The 14,262-nt window shown below is 35.2% G+C and overlaps 1 protein-coding gene across 1 annotated transcript in view; it reads right to left on the reverse strand.

The window, feature by feature from the left end:
- LOC141514348 (myosin-8) overlaps positions 1-11,652 on the reverse strand; it is a 51,434-nt gene extending 39,782 nt beyond the window's left edge. The window contains exons 1-9 of the mRNA XM_074225114.1: positions 11,632-11,652; positions 11,350-11,397; positions 8,521-8,743; positions 3,997-4,140; positions 3,735-3,891; positions 2,075-2,102; positions 1,868-1,979; positions 1,683-1,775; positions 1,481-1,544 (exon numbers count right to left, since the gene is read on the reverse strand). Coding sequence (XP_074081215.1) covers positions 1,481-1,544; positions 1,683-1,775; positions 1,868-1,979; positions 2,075-2,102; positions 3,735-3,891; positions 3,997-4,140; positions 8,521-8,724 — 802 coding nt within the window. The 5' untranslated portion in view covers positions 8,725-8,743; positions 11,350-11,397; positions 11,632-11,652. The remainder of the gene's footprint in view (positions 1-1,480; positions 1,545-1,682; positions 1,776-1,867; positions 1,980-2,074; positions 2,103-3,734; positions 3,892-3,996; positions 4,141-8,520; positions 8,744-11,349; positions 11,398-11,631) is intronic.
- Positions 11,653-14,262: the final 2,610 nt, after the last annotated feature.

A 14,262-nucleotide genomic window follows, 5' to 3' on the forward strand; every position in this document is an offset into this window, starting at 1 on the left:
TTTGTACATAATTGAATAGAACTAACATTACAGTTATTTATGATCTTATCCATAGACTTCCATGGATCCAAGATTGCAGATAATAGCTCTTTCATACCTTCTCTAATTTGCCCCTAAAAATGAGCTTAAGATCTGCCTCTAGTTCTTTGGCCTTAGTGGATCTTCCAGTGGAGCCTTATGATTACCATTTGCTCTCCTCTTATTTTAGTCACAAGACTTGATGCCTTTTTATATTACATTTTATTTTTTTTTCAAGCAATGAAAATCTACCTTTGCTTAACTGCTATTTCCTTCCCAACATTTAGAAAGAAAGAAAAAGAAAGCCTCTGTTTCAGACATGTACATTATTGTCAAGAAAAATAATTTCCATATCAAGAAAACACCTCAATTTTCACCATGAGTCCATGAGTGTGAGAAATAAGAGTTCTTGTTGTCATTATATAAGTTGTTCTCCTGGTTTTGCTCACTTCAGTCTGCTTCAATTCATACAAGTATTCCTGAATCTCTCTGAAGTGACCCCATCATCATTTAAAATTTTTTAAATAAATTATTTATTTATTTTTCTAACTATATGCAAAGATAGTTTTCAACATTCATTTTTTGGGTAAGATTTTGAGTTCCACATTTTTCTCCCTCCCTTCATTCTTTGCCCCCTCCCCTCCTGTCATCATTTCTTACAGTACAAAAACATTCCATCACATTCATATACTTTAACTTGTTCAGCTATTTTTCAATTAATGGGAACTTCCTTAGCTTCCAACTTTTTTCCTACCAAAAAAAGTTGCTATAAAAATGCTTTTTGACATATAGATTCATTTCTTCTTTCTTTGAGCTTTTGATATAGAGAGTTGTTAGCATTTGAATGAAATGCTAAAGGCATCATCTATTAAAGTTGACTCTCAATGTCAATTTCCTAAGGTAACTTCTGGGGCAAAAAACTTCCCTTATAAGAATAATTAATATATATATATATGTGTGTGTGTATATATGTACATTATATATATGTACATATGCATATAATATGAAATCTCCTAAGAAAAAAGCCCATTTTAAATTCCTCTAGTTTTGTCCTTGTATTCTCAAAGTAGGAATATAATTAATGTCTGCTGAATTGTTGAAATGCTTGTTGAAAAGGATGGCCTATAACTTTTAACTCAGACATAGTCTGAGTCTTCTGAAAATTTACATCCATCCAGTATCCTTCTGATCAGTTAAGATCTGTCAGGTAAAGGTATTTTGATTCCAAGTCTAGACTTTTCTGGTTATATCAGAATTCCCTGAGTGGCAGTATCCTATCTGGAGATCTTGTGGGTAGTTCTAGTAGACACACATGGGGAAGATAAATATGTTTATCACAGGTAGTATTTTTTTAAGCAGGTTGGTAATTTATAGATTACAGGATCAAAAAGATCTTAAATGAAATTCCTTCACCCCAACCCCCCCAAAAACAATTAATATTTTAACTTCTCGTCTTCCTTACATGTTTCAATGTCAGCTGAAGCCAGTTTCCCCGTGGTACCAAAGTGGATCCTGATGAATTTACCCTTGAGAGGGGAAAAAAGATCTATAAATTTGTAAGAAAACAAAATATTATAAAGTTATCAGAATTCATAAATTCATAGACATGGCAGCTCTAACCCTTAAGAATAGTCTGAAAGAGTCTTAGTAACCAAGAAACTTACAAAACGAGATGAGTTGTCATTCCTCACAGTTTTGGCATTTCCAAAGGCCTCCAGCAGGGGGTTGGCACTAATGATTTGATCTTCTAGTGTCCCCTTAAAAGGAAGAAACATTTTTTTTGTGCATTTGTACATATACCTGAGAGCCTGAGGAGAGACTTTTAACTTGACTTTGGTAATGGACCTACCTGCATCTTTCTCGAGGAATCATCCTTCTTCTTTTCCCCAGTAACTGCAATTGTTGCAAAGTATTGGATGACACGTTTGGTATTGACAGTCTTTCCAGCACCAGATTCTCCACTGTGAAATCCAAATGAATGAAGCAGTTCAGACCCTTGAACTATACAACCAATATAACTTGAAAAATAGGTACAAAATGCATAAAATATACTTACGTGATCAAGATTGACTGATTCTCACGGTCTATGAAAAAAGTGAGATTAATTTGTTTTTGATAGTAAAAAATTGACATTTAGCATAAAGGTCTCTGAAATAATTTAGTGTCAAAAGAGCTTATATATTTTAATATTCACATGTGTGAAAACATGTTAATACACATGTGTATATACTTATGTATGCATATATATAGTCTTATTAACTTCTAATTACCAACTTCATATTGAAATGAATAAAATTAACTTATACTAAACTAAAATTCCATTTATTGAATCTTGAATAAGTTGTTATACAGTCCTCAACTTGAAGAACCCTTGAAGGCAAGAATTGTTTTAATCATATCTCTATATGTTCAGCACCTAGGCCATTGCTTGGTCCATAATAACACTCTTATATTCTTATGCAACCTCTGGATTTAAAATAAATGGCATGCAAATATATTAGGTTCATTTTAAAAGCAATATAAAGAAAATTTATCATTAGTGTTAACATATCTGATATTTGAAAAGAAAATAAATTTGGCTAGAATTTGTTTCTGGATATAAGGAGAGTGAATAAAGATTTTCCAGGATCCATCTCCATCTCCATACATGTATAATATTTCATGTATGTCAAGCATAATTTACATGGAATAGTGGAAATGAGTAGTCTAGATACCTAATTCTGTCAATAACTGGTGATCAGTTTCAAATCTTTAAATGTCAATTTTCTTAATACAAAAAATGGAGCTTGAAACTATCACTAAAACCTTTATGATTTTCTAAGTGTTAAAGGTTTGAATAAGATACATGCATATGGTATCATGAATCACAGATTATAGTTCTAGAACTTGAAAGAAAATATATATATATATATATATATATATATATATATATTACAACCCTTTTATTTTATAGAAAAGGAAATTGAGGCTCAGAGAGGTGAGATAATTTACTCAAGGTCACACAGGTAGGAAGCTTGAAAGATGGGATTTGACAAGGTACTTTCCAAGGCACCACAAATTTTCTGAGAGAGTCTAATTTCTTTTTTTTAGGTTTTTGCAAGGCAAACGGGGTTAAGTGGCTTGCCCAAGGCCACACAGCTAGGTAATTATTAAGTGTCTGAGACTGGATTTGAACCCAGGTACTTCTGACTCCAGGTCTGGTGCTTTATCCACTATGCCACCTAGCTGCTCCTGAGAGTCTAATTTCTTGAAAAGAAAGCACATTCTTATTAAGGAATAGCTACAAACTATCAGTAGTATAATGGTAGCAGTCCTTTGTGGCTAGAAATAATTTCTCTAGTTGAACAATGATGAATCATAGACTAGAATGAGACAACTAGCTGTTCATATCAGAAATGGGTAGCTGGCACATTTGAGGTTTGAAAGAGGAGGGCTAAATCTGCTATTTCGAAAAACTTAAGATTTTAAGAATATTTTTGGAGGATATAATTTTCAGGATTAATGTACATGAGAAAGATACCATGTACTATAGTTAAAATGAGGAGAGGTTCGAAGTCACATCATAACTCTGATACTTGGTAGTTGTGCCATGTCCCATAGGCCATTTACCTTCTCTGAACTTACTTTACCTGTGGTATAGTGATAAAAGTGATATTTTACAGAAGTGTTCTGATGAAAATAGGTGTGATTTATATTGAAAGAGATAAATTCCTCACCAGTTAACATGAACTGATAAGCATTATCAGAGATGGAGAAGATGTGGGGAGGAGCTTCCTGCCTCTTTTTGCCTCTGTAGGCAGCCACCACCTCTGGATTATACACTGGCAGCCACTTGTAGGGGTTGACAGTGACACAGAAGAGGCCTGAGTAGGTCTGTAAGAAATCAGGAAATTATATTAATTCAATGGCTTCTAGCTTGTAGAATAGTGATTCTTCAGAGACATCAGGCAAATGAAAAGAATTGCTTAGAGCACTTACATAGATCATCCAGGCTGCATAACGCTCTTTCAGGTTATACAGGACCCCAGGTTCATGCAGATGAGTCATCATGGCCATGTCCTCAATCTTGTCATATTTAGGAGGGTTCATAGGGAAGACTTGATCATCCCTCACTGTGAGAGTCTGACAAAGAAAAGAAGAGGACACATTGTATCAACTAATCAATTTGAGGCATTTTGGGAATGTGACTTTTCCTTTTTTAAACATTGAAGCCATCAGCTTCTAAAAAAGAATAGGGAAAGCTGGATTTGAATGTCTAATACTGAAGTCAAGTAAAGTCAAATCAACATTTATTAATCACTTATTATGTGTCAGACATATAGTAAGTTAAGCTAAGAGCTAGAGATACAAAAAGGGGGGGGGAAGTCATGCCCTCAAGAAAGTCACAATCTTATGATGGAGACAAATTGCAAACAACTATGTATGATTAAGATAAACATAGGAAAGTGTCTTGAAGAAGGCAGGGTTTTAGCAAAATCTTGAAAGAAGCCAAGGAAGTCAAGAAGGGAACATGAGAAGGAAGAGAATTCTTGCCATGAAAAACAATCAAAGAAAATGCATGGAGTGTCTTGTTCAAGGAATAGCAAGAAGGTTAATGTTTCTGGATTATGGAAGGGAACAAAGTGTGAGAAGCATGGAATGATAGAATGATGGTAGAGCTTTAAAAGTCAAATGGGGAATTTAATCTTTAACTCTTGAGGAAGGTGCTGGAATTTAAGAAGTTGAGTGAAATGGTTAGATCGTTTCTTTAGGAAGTAGGTCACTGTGGCAGTTTGGGGGAATATGGATAGGAGTGGGGTAAAAATGTGTGGCAGGTTGATCAAACTTGAGATAGTCTAGGTAGGAGATGATGAGGATATGTATCAAAGAGAAACAGAATCGAAGGAGAGAAGGGGATGTGGCAACAGATTGGATAAGGATGGTGAGAGAGAGAGTGAAGAGTTAAAGAGGACACCAAGTTGAATGATCACGAGGCTGGTCATTACTTTGAGAATAAAAGGAAAGTGTGGAGGAAAAAGATGACAAGTTCAATTTTGGACACATAGAGTTTAAGATCTAAGTATGCCATCCAGTTTGTGATATTCAACAGGAGGTTGTGGATGCAAGATTAAAGAGCAGCAGAGAGGATAGGGCTAACTAGGTTAACTGGTTAGACAGCCTGCTGTTGCAGTGATTAGAGACTGGCTCTGTAGTCAGTATGTATTTGAGTTCAAATCTAGCTTCAGATTTGTACAAGCTATGTGACTCTTGGAAAGTCAATTAACTTCAGTTTGCCTCAGTTTCCTCATCTATTACATGAGGATAATAATAGCATCTACCTCTTAGGATTGTTGTGAAGATCAAATGAGAGTTAATAATTGTAGAAGGCAACACAATGCCTGGCCCATACTAAATAATTGTTAAATGTTAGCAATCATGATGATAATGGGTAATTGATCTAAGTGTCATCTACACAGAGATAGATGATAATTGAAATAATTGGAGTTGATGCGATCATCAAGGAAAATAGCAGAGAAGGAGAAGAGAAGATAGCTAAGGACAAAAGCTTGGAGACCCCAACATTCAGCAGATGTAACTTTGGTGAAGACTCAGGAATATAACTGGCAAAGTACAGAATCATAAAAACTTAGAGAGAACAGAGTATCAAGGGAAAAAGTGTGAGTAATAGTGATAGAAGCAACATAGTCCAAGAAAGATGAAGATTAAGAATAGGTTATTGGGGCAATTAGGTGGGACAGTGGATAGCGCATTGATCCTGGAGTCAGGAGGACCTGAGTTCAAATCCAGCCTCAGAAACTTAATAATTGCCTAGTTGTGTGACATTGTGCAAAACACTTAATCCCATTGCCTTGAAAAAAAAAAAGAGGGGCAGCTAGGTGGCGCAGTGGATAAGCACCGGCCCTGGAATCAGGAGTACCTGTGTTCAAATACGGTCTCAAACACTTAATATTTACCTAGCTGTGTGGCCTTGGGCAAGCCACTTAACCCCATTTGCCTTGCAAAAACCTACAAAAAAAAAAAAGAAAAAAGAAAAGGTCATTAGACTTACTACTTAAGAGATCACTGATAACTTTGGAGAAGGCAGTTTTGGTTGAATGAAACTAGTAAGATGTGAAACTAGCAAGCAGAATGGTTAAAAAGAAAATAGAAGAAGGACTCCTGATTCTAAGTGATTTTCTAAAGGCATTAAGACAAGAGATACAAAAGAATAGTGGGCATGGACACATCAAGTGAGTGGTTTTGAAGACAGGAAAGACATGGACACATACACTGACAGCAAGTCAGTTGACAGGGATAAACTGAAGATAAGTGAGAAATGGGAATGACAGAGGGAGCAATCTGCTGGAGAAGTTAAGAAAGAATAAAATCATTTTTATATTTAGAGGGGTCTTCCTTGGCAAGTAGAAGGGCTACCTCTTCATGTGAGACAGAAGCAAAGGAGATAGTATATTAAGTAAGGTATCTGAATTGTGTGAAAAGAGGAGAAAAGGATATGAGGGTATTCTTTGAAAATGGCCTCAATTTTATTTATTTTTTAGTGAAATATGAGGCAAGAGTATCAGCTCAAAAGGTGGGGTTGGGGAGGAAGGGGAGTCATGAGGAGTTAAGGAGAGATGATAAGGTTTAGAAGTTTCTCACAGGGTAAAGATGACAGAAATTGTAACAAGGTACAGCACATCTACTTTGTTCTGACTCCAACCTATGCCTCATAAAAATTTTTACTCTTACACCTGTTCAGCTCCTCTTAAAAAAAAAACTTTAGCAGCTCTCTTTCACTGCCCAAGAAAAGTTGACAGTCATTCAAGACCCCCTACCATCTGGATCCAGATTAACTCTTCCAGACTTAGATTTCTTCTCTCCACATTCTTTATACTCTGAACAAATTGATCTATCTCCAGAACATGCATGCTCTGTGCTCTCTTCTCACTGTTCACACTCTTATCTATGACTTAAGTAGTAATAATTTATATTTTTACATGTACTTTAAAGGTTACAAAACAAATTCTTCCCAAAAAGTCTCTGAGGTAAGAAGGAAACTGCTTCTGACAAATTAGGAAGACCTGGGGCCTCTCTGGCCAATAATACATTTTTTGGCTCTGGTTTCTTCTTCCAGTGTCCCAGGCTGAGACTGAAATCTGCCTAGCAGGTGCTAATCTCCCTCATTGGGATTTCCTAAACCAATGAGATCAAAAGTGCAGTCCAAATCCCAAAAAATTCAAGGAATATTCTTACATGTTTTAAGTAAGCAATAATAAACCATTCTTACAATAAATCAGACAAAAATATATTTAATTCTATAAGTGCAAGTAATTAAGGAAGCTGGGAGTGCAGTGGATAAAGTGTTGGAATTGGGGACAGGAAGACTTGTCTTTATGAGTTCAAATCTGACCTCAGATACTTATTAATTGTGTGACTCTGGGCAAGTTTGCCTCAATTTCCTATTCTGTAAAATTAGTTGGAAAGGATATAGCACCACTTTAGTATATTTGCCAGGAAAATTCTAAGTGGGGTCATGAAGAATGAGAATGACTGAAACAACTAAACAATCAGACAAATAGCTACTAAGAATTTATAGTTATATTTGAATCAAAATCTCCTGAACCAGAGTGTTTCCTATTATTATTCCACCATGCTATTATTATTATTATTATTCACTATTATTCTTCTTTCTTTTCTTTGCCTATTCAGTTTCTATAAATTCTTTAAAACTCAATGCAAATGTCTTCTTTTCCCATGAAACTTTCCATAATTCCTCCCTTGGACATTTATTCCATGTTGCACTATGAATTTGTCACAGATTATTGTAGATGTATCATGGCCATCAATTGTGATCTGCATTTGTTAAGGGAATATCCAGTATTGAAGAGACCATAGGAATGCTGGAGAATTATATCACCCTATGAGAATCGTATAAAACCTATGTGAGCATCATATCACATAAAATACTAAGTTCCTTGAAGACAGAATTCATTTCTTATCTAATTTTTGGATCTCCTCCAGGGTCTAGCAAAGTAGTCTACATGCTGTAGGTATTCAATAAATATATTCATTTTTGTGCAACTAAGGTCACGTAGTAGGGTCACTGATTTGGGGAGGTTCCGCTATGGGTTATATTCCTCTTCCTGCTCAGAAAAAAAACTGTAACTATGGAGACATGATAGTGGTAACCACTTGGGATCTTACTAAGTAATGCTGTGAAGCTACAATAGTGGATTCTATTGCATCCAAAGGATCTTTGTACGTGTCCCAGGAGACTTCAGTGAATTCATACATATATACATGAATAATGTTACTATGCATAGCTGTCTAACACAGGGTTCCTAATGGTTGAAAAAAGAAGTCAGGAGATTTGATTCTGCCAGTGATTAGCTCTGAGTAATAAGTAAAAAGTCTATACAAATAATTATAAATCTCTAAATAGCCTGCTGCTTAGGAATCTGTGAACAAAAGGAATAGAATAGACTCCTAAGGTGTTACTTTTCCCTTTATATTTTTACTCACGGCTCCACCTTCTGTCTTCACAGTCACTTTCCCCCCTTCTCTGCTCTGTATGGTACTTTTCACATAGGATTCCTTGGGTTCCACCACAAAGACAGAAGTTTTAGCATCAAAAGGTTTGTTTTGGGCTTCAATTCTCTCCTTCTCAGATTTTCGGAGGTAAGGAGCAGCCTCTCCGAAAACGGCCATTTCGGAATCTGAACTCATGGCTGCAATTTAGAGAATTCTGCTAGGGAGAGGAAAACGAAAGGAAAAAAAATTATAAGTAATGAGTAAAATGAAGTAAATGTGAAAGATAACCTTCCTGAACCCCAGTTTCCTGGGAAGGATTGGTCTTGAACAGAGTCATTTACCCTTTTTTGTTTCATAGACCCCTTTGGCAGTCAGAATAATATAGTTCCTGTTTCTAAAAAAAATTAATAATCGAAGGCAATCTAATTTTCAAAGTGAAAATAAAAATGTAATTTTTCCCATTCAAATTTACAGAACCCCAGGTTAAGATCCCCTAGTATAATTGTTCCTAAAGATTTCCTCCAAGTCTAAATCTATGATACCAAGAACTGGAGCTCTGGCTAGAATTCAGTAACCAAGTTACTTTTCATTAGTGCCAAGAGAACTCAAAGGATTAGTATGAAATGAGATGCTAACTTGGGGCTTCACTTTTAGTAAGCTATAAATCTCTTTCCCATATTACTTAAGGGGAGGCAATGTGGTTTAATGGAACAAATGATGAATTTGGAATGAGAAGCATTTGAATCCCAGATATCTTTGCAATTATTCCCTCCTTAGGTCTGTTTCCTTATAGAAAATTGGGGGGGGGGTTCTAAAGTTCTAACCCCCATGATGTTATGTCTTGTTTCCTTAGGCTTAGATGAGCAACAGTCCAGGAGAATATGATTTAAAATATCATATTATATTATATTAAATTGTATTATATTAATTAAATTATACTATATCACACTGTATTATATTGTATTACATTATGTTATAATACAGCATATTATATCATCTTATCATATCATATCAAATTTCTTTATATATAAAAGTAAAAAGATCACCAGCTAATTTCATAGGACATTATTTTGGAGCAATTATAATTATTTCCTGTTTTTGAAGGTTTTCTGATTTTAAGTAACATGCTACAATAGGAAAGATTGAGGTTTATGGAAAAGGAAGTTGATATTCACAGTAGCTTTGAGATTAAACATTTTTGTTCTATTAAAGCTTCATGATAAGTATGTAATTATTTCGCTATCTAATAACTTATTTTTATAGTAACATTTGGCACTCCATTGAAGTTGAGTTTTCCCTTTTTTTGAACAATTAACTTTATTTGTAGCACACTATATCATTTGTGGTTGAACTGTGGTTGAACTGTGTTTGGCTTCTCCTTAATTCCATACAATCCTTCATGATACTCTTCTTTGATTTTCCATCTCACTGAGGATTCCACTAATAAGTTATTAAATCTATGGTATTAAAAGGATGAGAATTCCACAGATGATAATTTTATATTTTCTTTTTCTGATTGGAAAAAGTACAAAATAAGACTTTTCACTACAAATGCTACATTGAACTGTCGTTATGACTATTCTCTTTCCCCTTCTTTCCCCAAACTTAAATAAATGGCTTTAATTTTTTTCCATTTGGAATAGATTGAAAAGAATTACTAGTTCAAACTCTTTATTTTAAAAATATGTAGAAACTCAGCCCCAGTAATTATTTCAAGTGTCCTGAGAAAGGGCCAAGATTCATCTTAGTTATTTCAGAGGTGGAGTGAAATAGCGCAGTGGATAGAGTACCAGATCTAGAGTTGGAATTCAAATCCATCCTCAGATGCTAGTGTGATCTAGGCAAGTCACTTAACCCTTAAATGAGCTAGGGAAGGAAATGGCAAACTATTCCAGTATTTTTGCCAAGAAAACTCCAATGAGATCATGAAGAGTTAGGTACAGTTGAAAAATGACTGAACAATATTTCAGAGAGGTGGTTTGGCAAAACAAGAGGAAGACCTATATTAACATTCTGCCTCTGATATATATATATATATATATATATATATATGTATATATATATATATAAATACATATGTATATATATATACATATATATATATATATATATATATATATATATAGAGAGAGAGAGAGAGAGAGAGAGAGAGAGAGAGACTGTGTTTCTGTCTGTGGGCAAGTCACTTCACTTCACCTCAGTTCCCTGGACAATTCTCTAGGTCTATAAATGACAAAGGAGGAGAAGATTTCTTTCAAAGGAATTCCCTAAATCACTAAAATCATTAATCTAATTAAAAATTAAAAGTAAAATCACAGAATGTTCTTAACATTTTTAACTAAACAAACATTATCCAATGAAAAATCAACAATAGTACCTATATTACTTTTTTAAATTGAGACTTAAATGAATTTATGTTTACATTCGTGAAATTCATCCCCAATTATTCATTCATTAAACATTTATTTAGCATCTACTAAATGAAAAAGGCACTTTAGATTAGATGAATGTTACTCTAGGACTCGTTAAAGAAAATACCTTGAAAAATATTTGTAGCATCCAAAGCATTTTTGTAATAGGAAAGTAAAGTGGAATAATTTATTAAACCAATTAATCTGAGTCCACTTGAAGTCCTACTATTGCTCTCTGTGAACAGGTCCTATAATATTAAAACATATTATACAAATATCTGAGCAACACACTGTCAACATTAAGCATTTACAAGCTTTATATCCTTTAAATGATTTGTATAGTTGATAGATAAATACATCAAGGACTAAACTTAATAGCATTTTAGAAGATTAATAAGATAGATCTTACCTCTTTCAGTGCCAGATGAAGTAGATACACCTTGAAAAATAGTCAGTACTAGAAAATAAAAGAGCAAATCCGTGTTACTGAAGTACTTACCAAAATAAAGTACACAGTATAGTACTAAAGGATATAAACTGGACAGAGGAATTAAAAATCTATTTTGGCTACAGTTTATATTAAAATGAGTGTGCAAGATAGCAGAAGCTATGATATGAAAAACAAAACAGAATGAGAATCAAGGCTCCCTTCTTCCATTCTCTTTCTAACCCCAAGTCATTTGACACTTACCTCTTGGCTGCTGGGGGAGATGAGACTCTCAGGTCTCTGGGGGCACTTATATAGAGATGGATCTGTCCTTGCCATAGCCACCTCCCCTTTGTTTGGACAAAACATTTGGCAACCTAAACACTCAGCATAATTCCTAATGACATTAGGGATGTTTGGATATAATTAGAAATATTCCCTGCCATTTTGAGTATGCAAACCAATTGCCTATAAATAATTTGACAGCAGCCAATCCAAAGACAGAGAATATTTTCTAGTACATTGAGAAGGCAATCATTTACAGTAGCTTGTGAGGGCCTCTGAGCAAATTAGTAATGGGCTATATCAGGGTTGGCAACTTCCAACATGCATGCCCATGGAAATTTAGGATACCATACAGCCTACCCAGAACTATTTGTATTTAGGGTACTTAATTCTTCCCTCTCTCTGCTGTCCCAAGGACCCCTCTAATTGTTTTTACTCGAGATTTATTTCCATTGCCTTTGACCAGAAAATAAAGTTATGATGAAGGTACTATTTGTGACCACCCTAATCCTGTGGTCTCAGAAATCCTTTTTGGCATGCTTAAATAATACTGTTTTGTTTTTTAATAATGATCTGTGGCTCCAAGGGTTTATCTCCTCTTTTTAGGGAAAGAGTATTCATTCTTGACTTCATATCAGCCTGGTGCTGCCTCAGTCCTATTTAAACCTATCGTGAAACCTATCAGGGTACCCTACACCCTGCATACCCTATGGAGATGTGATACATAGGGCTCCCCCCTCTGGTGCCCTTCAATTATGTGGACTGAGTACTGCCTCCTTTAAGCTTACAGAAAGATAGCAATGGATTAATTATTCATTGAAGTAATACAATGTTTAAGATATCTACTTAGGTCTTCTAGTGGACTCCACAGAATCTTTCTGGTATGTGTCAAATAGCTTTCTTGAGAGACTGCAATAGTCCTCAGAAGCCACCAGAGGGTACTCATCATGCAGTTTCAACCTATACTGCTGTCCTTAAAGACAACCCCCTACCCATCCTCACCCCTCCTCCACCCCACCACCACATGATCCAAAAGAATCTTCTAGTTTCATGGAATTCCTTTCCACTTCATCTAGGTCCAAGGGACCTTAGTTCATATTGTATAACTGCCTATTCACTTCAAGTGAATTTATAGTCAAAATTAACTTGCTCACTCACTATCACAAATTCCCTAACTGATGAAGAATACTAATTATACCCTGGAACAGTACCCTCTTTTCTTCATGCCACCAGAATGATTGTATTAACCACTATCTAGCAGAAAATAAAAAATCTGCTCAGACAACCCCATTCATTCTTTTGCAAAGAAAATAATTTTCAAATGAGCAATTCCAGTTATTATTTTTTTTCAGCTGAACTGAAGTTTGACTATCTGGGCAAATTTGAAAACACCCAAGGTCACTGCTGAGCTAGATGCTGAAAAAAACAGAATAGAAGCAGGAGATCAATTTACACCAAATCCTGGAGGACAGGGAGCTGAAGTATGTGGGAGATACCAACTAGGGATATAGGTCTCTTTTGTTAAGTTCTTTTAAGAGAGGTACGTAAGAGGTTTTGAAGGAAGACTAGTATCTCTGATATGAAGGTAGTTTTCCAATTTTGATGATTACCTGAGCCAACTAATTCTAATTGGTGGCTCCAAAAAGCTGCAGCATACACAGTGGCCCAATAAACAATTTTAGCAAAAGGACTGACCAGGTTGAGGGCGACTGGGGATCTTAAACCCTTTAGTGATTTGGGGGAGTGCCTAAACCAAGTATGTGAAGAATTTTATTTTCAGAATGGGCAGATGAGATGCATTTGTTCCAATAGCCATGAAGGTAGCTGAAGCAGGTGCTGTGGTATACTTATAGCTTGGTTAGACATAGAAGATGCCAAGGCCATTCATTAAATCTAAAGACATCATCAGTTGTCTTGACTCTCTTTTTTTCAATTATTAATAATATTTATTTAAATGATAAAAAGACAAGTTATGTTTATTTTTTCTTATTTGCTACATAGATAATTGAATAATCATATGGAATCAAGTCTTGTGGTTATTATCTCTGCAAAGTCTCTTGAAACTAATTTTGCCTTAACCTGCCCATTGACATCCTTTGCTCACTTTTGTCAGTCAGTCAATAACCATTTAAGTATCAATCATGAGCCACATATGTGTTAAAGTGCTGGGGTAATTAAAAAAAACCCAAAAGACAGTACCCTCAAGGAGCTCACAATCTAATGGGGGAAGTAAGCAAACAAATATCTACAAATTTGGTATATACATGACAAATAGGAAATAATTCAAAGAAGGTAGGCACTAGAATTAAGAAGGACTGGGAAAGACTTTCTGCAGAAGGTAGAACTTTAGTTGGGACTTGAAGGAAGCTAGACAAGCCAAGGAGAAGGGATTAGGAATAAGAGCATTTCAGTCATGGGGAGGATATTTGGTAGCAAGAGATGGAATGTCTCATTTGTGAAATAGCAAGGAGGGCAGTGTCATTATGTTGAAGAGTATGTGAGGCTATGCAAGGATGATGATGAGGATGATCATGATAGCTAAGTGCTTTACAATTATTATCTCAATTGATTCTTTTAGCAATTCTGGAACATAGATATTATACCCATTTT

The sequence above is a fragment of the Macrotis lagotis genome, chromosome 2 (assembly GCF_037893015.1).
Source record: "Macrotis lagotis isolate mMagLag1 chromosome 2, bilby.v1.9.chrom.fasta, whole genome shotgun sequence".
NCBI classification, from domain to species: domain Eukaryota; kingdom Metazoa; phylum Chordata; class Mammalia; order Peramelemorphia; family Peramelidae; genus Macrotis; species Macrotis lagotis.